At 28.4% G+C, this 5,709-nt stretch overlaps 1 protein-coding gene across 3 annotated transcripts in view; it reads right to left on the bottom strand.

Moving 5' to 3' along the window:
* Positions 1-500: 500 nt before the first annotated feature.
* Positions 501-5,709, bottom strand: part of LOC117174744 (inactive ubiquitin carboxyl-terminal hydrolase MINDY-4B) — an 80,782-nt gene continuing 75,573 nt past the window's right edge. For all 3 annotated transcript variants that reach the window (XM_033364083.1, XM_033364082.1, XM_033364084.1), the window contains one exon: positions 501-706. In XM_033364083.1, coding sequence (XP_033219974.1) covers positions 661-706 — 46 coding nt within the window. In that variant the 3' untranslated portion in view covers positions 501-660. The remainder of the gene's footprint in view (positions 707-5,709) is intronic.

Here is a 5,709-nt window from a genome sequence, read left to right on the forward strand (position 1 = left end):
TTCAATAAGTGTGTTAAAAATTTAATTATTTTGTTGAAAATTCAAGTATTTGATTAAAAACCCATATTTTATAGTAGAAGAGATATTTTTCGTTTAAAATAATTTAATAAAGCTGAAAATTTTAAATCTGTGTTCTGAATACTGTTTTATTCCGTTAAAAATAGAGCGTATAAAAAAACAGGTTTTCCTTTTCCAGGAGAAAAATAAATATTTGTATTATTACGCGCAGAGAACGCGACGAAAGAGTTCTACCGTCGCGTTTTCTGCGCGTCATCCCCACTCCTGGCTACTGCTCAAGCGCTCGTTCGGTTCTGCTTTCCGAGCCTTGAATTCCAATATCAACCTCATGATATTCAAATACAATAATAAACTCATAAAACTGGAAAATTTCAGACTGAATTATTTGGTTTTACTCAAACAAAATAATGATTTAATATCCTTTTTATCACAAAAATAGGAAAACGTCATAAAGTCTATTGGAAAATGTAGGTTTTGAATTGGATTATATTTTCATTAAATTCGTAAAATAACTTTCACAAGGATTCGGGAAAGGCAAAACGTATAATGTACATTTATATTTAGTAACACAGGTCTATTAAATGAGAATTCGAGGGCCGTTCATCATGAATGATTTTCTTAGACAAAAGCTTAGTGATGTCCTCACAGCATGGGGGTTCCATTCCACTGGACCTCTGCGTCCTGCCATCTTTGGGGAAACAAAAAATTATTTTCATTAATTTCTAGGATTATGAATTACTGCTACCTGCTGGAACTAATTAAAAGCGGAAAGATGATGCGGATATTAGCTGATGGTCCAGAAATGATAACAAAGTCTGGCGTAACAACGCACTTTTTTTACAATCCTTTGAATACTCAAGCCGAACAAAGGTAATGAGAAAGTGTGAAAACTGTTACATTATTTAGAGAAATTAAAAAAAACCTACACAAAAAAGTTTTAAGATCAAATGTTATTTCTGATTATTTAAATTTTTTATTAATTTACTAGCAATATTAAATTAAAAATAGCCGAATACAAACCGAGATTATTACCATTTCAATTTTAAATTGTTCTTAATGCTTTTTTCAGGGTATCCGTTTTAATCAAAGAAAAAAATTCCTGGCCATTTCCCGGTTTTTCCTGGTTCGCCAAACTTTTTCACGGTCATTGATATTTAAAATACCGAACACTAAATCTAAAAATTTCTCTGTTCGAAGCAATAAAAACTGAATTGCAAATAAAAGAACTCAAAGTGAAACTTGAAGTTTAAGCTTTAAAATTGAATTTAAAAGTTGTATTCTTCAACCATTTTGTATTTTAATTCTTAATAATTTACACGTATAAAATAGAAGCTACTAACACGTTTCAACTGAAAAAATTTAAATTAAATCCATTTGAACTGCCAAATTCAATTTTTTGTAAGTTTTATAAACTGTAGAGCCTAAAGATTCAGTTTCAAAAATATAAATGTAGGTTGCCATTTCCAGTGAACTAAATTGAAGAATCCATCAATGAAATTATACCATTTGAAGCAATTTTAAATACTAATTCCAGCTCAGAATTGGTTAAAAATTGAAAATTTCTGTTTAAATCCGAAATTTTAATTCTTTTCGAAATGTTCCCTGTTTAAATACAGAATTTGAATTGTTTTCGAAAATTCTGTATTTCAAGCCATCATAAGAATGATATATATATTTTCAAATTCTCTGTTCCAATTCATAATTAAATTTTTTCGGAAATACCTCGTCTTAACAACGTATAATAATTTTGTTTAAAAAATTCAATTTTCCTTTGAGGATTGTTATTCTCCTGGATAAATTCCAATTTCAGCTCAGAATTGGTTGAAAATGAAAAATTCCCTGTTCAAATCGAGAATTTTAATTCTATAAGAAAATTCTTCATTTCAACTCAGAAATAAAATTCTGTTGAAAAAAACCCCTGTTAAAATCAAGAATTTTAATTCTTTACAAAAATTCTCATTTTCAACTAAGAATTCGATTTTTTTCTAAAATCCCCTGGTCCAATTCATGCTTTAAATTTTGTTCGAAAATACCTCGTTTTATTTTTTTTCAAATGATTCTAATTTTTTTAAGACTTATTAAATCCTGAAAAATTAAAAAAAAACACTTAAAATGGACCAAACAATTGTTGACAATTGTGGATGTCTTTTGAAATATTTCTGAATATTCTGTTAAAATTAATTTTTCAAAATAAAGAGTCATTTAAAACTTTCACAGTATTCATGAAAAAACTCTTTCATTATCTTCAAACTTGTAAAAATTCTTTAAAAAACTTCAAACTTTTATTTTGAAAACCTAAACACTATTTTGTTTTGATATTTTTTTGGAATATTTTCAAGTTTAAAATTATGTTTAAATCTTTAAAACTTCGAAAATTTTCTTAAGCTTCTTCGAATTTTTCCTGAGTGAATAATTGCTCACCTGTTATTTATAAAAAAAATCGACATTTTCACTTAAAATCAAAAATTCTTTAAAAATATCAAGTAAAATTTTGACGTTTAAAGTTTAAATTTAGCTCGCTAAAATTTAATTTATAATTAGTTACTTTATGTAAACAGTCAAATCTATCTAAATATTAAAAAATGTTGTTTCTTTTTAAATCACAAATGTTTATATTGAATGGGTTAAAAAAAGAATATCCAGATATTTAGGTACGACAAAAAAGTGATTATTTTCTTCATTATTGTCATAGCCATTATTGTCATTCACTTAATGAAAAATATAGAGCGACTGGGTGAGAGACGCTTGCGACTCTCGTCTCGGAAGGGCCGCAGCGCGCGAGTACTCAGTCGAGTATATTGCCCAATATTATGCATTCTGATTAAAAACGGTTCAAGTGGTCCTGACTGCTTACGTTTTGAAGGTACCGAGTTAAAAACAAGATTAATGCGAGGCAACCCTTGAAGCTGTTCTTATATGGGATTTGGAGCGTATTATTTTTCATTCATTTGATTTTCTTGGAATGCTTTTGAATTTCTTAAAATCCTTTCGATTTTTTTAACTTCCCTGAAATCTTGTGAAATCGTCAGAACTCTGATATTTTTTATTATGGTTTTATTTTGCCATATTTTATTAATGATCTGAGTTTCTTCAATTCGTCTAAATTTCCTAAATGTCTTTCCACTTTTTAAATCCTTGAAATTCTCTGAATTGTCTGAATTCCACCAATCATCTGAATTCTTTCAATTCGTGTAATTACATAAATTCTTGAAATGTCCTCAATTCTGAGAATCCTTGAAATTCTAAAGACTTTAAAATAATAAAAAGAATTACAAAAAATGATAGGCATACAGGGATTTCAGAGAAATTAGTGTATTCAATAAATTCAGAGGAATTCAGCCAATAAAAAAATTCAGGAAATTAAAAAACTCTAATGATTTTAGGAGTACAGGCAATTTAAAGAATTTCCAGAATTCCAAACATATTTTGAATACATAAAATACATAAAAAATGTACAGAAACATAAAAAATTCAGAACATTCGATAATTTAAGGCAATCAAGAGAAATCAAGGATTTCAGACAATCCGAGAATTACGGAAATTTTAAGAAATTTATAGAATTTAGGGAGTTTAGAATATTTAAGACATTGAAGGAGTTCAGAAAATTTCGAGAATTCAAGGAATTTCAAGAATTATACGTAGTTAAAAGAAATTGTAAATTTTTTCCAATGGTTTCAACGTGATTGCAATTTTACACTAATAATAGTTTGATTCCAGGAGATTGCAAGAGAAGATAAGTCAATCCAAAATAATTGTTAGTGATTTTAAGTAATTTGAAAGTGATTACAATTAATCAATAGCTGCAGTCTTATTGTATGAGATTTCAAGTACTAGTCAATGATTAAAAGTAGACCCAAAGTGATTGAAAATGTACACTAATGGTTGTGTAATTGCAAGTCATTTCAAATTGAATGCTTGTGATCGCACTTATACATAAATTGTAGACTTATTTTAGGAGATTAAAAGTGATTGTATGTCATTCAAAAGTGACTATTTGTGATTGTAAGTGATTTCAAAGAGATTGCAATTACACAACAAATGCATTGTAACTCTAGGAAATTACAAGAGATTGTAAATGATTTCAAAGTGATTGCAAGTGATTTAAATTATAATTAAATTTAGTCATTTGAAAGTGACTGCTAGTGATTCGCAGTATTTTAATAGTGATTGGGATCATATCACAATTATAGTCTGATTGCAGGAGATTGCAAGAGGTTTTAAATAATTTAAAGTAATTTCCCAGTGATTGAAAATGATTTCAAAGTAATTTTAAATTATTTCAAGTGATTTCAAACGATTGAAATTGTGCACAAGTGATAGTTCAATTACAGGAGATTAACAGTGATTTTTCGTCATTTCAAAGTGACTGTTAGCGATTTGCAGTAGGGTAATAGTGATTGAATTTATACAAAAATTTTAGTCTGTTTGCAGATAATTACAAGTTATTGTAAACGATTGCAAGTAATTCTATACTGAAATAAAATGATTTTAAAGTAATTACAAATGATCCAAAGTGATTGCGATTTTTCGGAAATAAGAATTTAATTCCAGGAAATTATAAGTAAATTTTAGTCATTTTTAAGTGACTGCAGGTGATTTGAAGTATTTAAACAGTGATTGCAATTATACGACAATTTTAGTCTGATTGAAGGAGATTACAAGTGATTGTGAATGATTTATAGTGATTTCAAAGTAATTGCAACTGATATCAAGTGAATCCAAAGTGATTGCGATTGTACGCAAATGGCAGTTTAATTGAAGGAGATAAAAAGCTATTATTAGTCATTTCAAAGCGACTGCTAGTAAGCTGCAGTATTTTAATAATGATTGAAATTATACAACAATTGTATTCTGATTGCAGAAGATTGCAAGTAATTGTAAATGACTTTAAGTGATTTTAAAGTAATTGACAAAGATTTCAAAATAATTGCAAATGATTTCATGTGATTCTAAAGTGATTGAAATTCAATGCAAATGGCCGTCAGATTGTAAGAAATTAAAAGTGATTATAAAGGATTATAAGTAATTTCAAGGTGATTGAAGATGATTTTAAAGTAATTGCAAATGATTAAAACTGATTGTGTTTGTACGCAAATGGCAATATAAATGCAGGAGATTACAAGTGATTTTTCGTCATTTTAAAGTGACTGCTAGTGATTTGCATTATTTTAATAGTGATTACAATTATACAAACATTGTAGTCTGATTTCCGGAGATTACAAGTGATTCTAAATGATCTTAAGTGATTTAAAAGTGATTGAGAATGGTTTTAAAGTAAGTGTAAATGATTTCAAATGATTTCAAAGTGATGGCAATTGTATGCAAATGGTAGTCTGATTGCAGGAGATTACAAGTGATTGTAAATAATTTTTAGTGATTAAAAAATGATTAAAAATCATTTTAAGTGATGCAAAAGTGATTGCGATCGTACGCAAATGGCAATTTAATTTCAGGGGATTACAAGTGATTTTTAGTCATTTCAGGGTGACTACTAGTGATATTATTATTATTATTATTATTATTATTATTATTATTACACCATTAAGCCATTTCCCTTTCGGGGTAGGCGTGACTCACTCGGCAGGGGAGAGGAGTAGGGTGTGGATGGGATAGAGATTTTTCAGATTGATCCAGAATTCTCGTGCTATTTATGTAAATAACACGTTCGTTCCGCAACACTGCTCCGACCCA

This window comes from Belonocnema kinseyi, chromosome 6 (assembly GCF_010883055.1).
Source record: "Belonocnema kinseyi isolate 2016_QV_RU_SX_M_011 chromosome 6, B_treatae_v1, whole genome shotgun sequence".
NCBI classification, from domain to species: Eukaryota; Metazoa; Arthropoda; class Insecta; order Hymenoptera; family Cynipidae; genus Belonocnema; species Belonocnema kinseyi.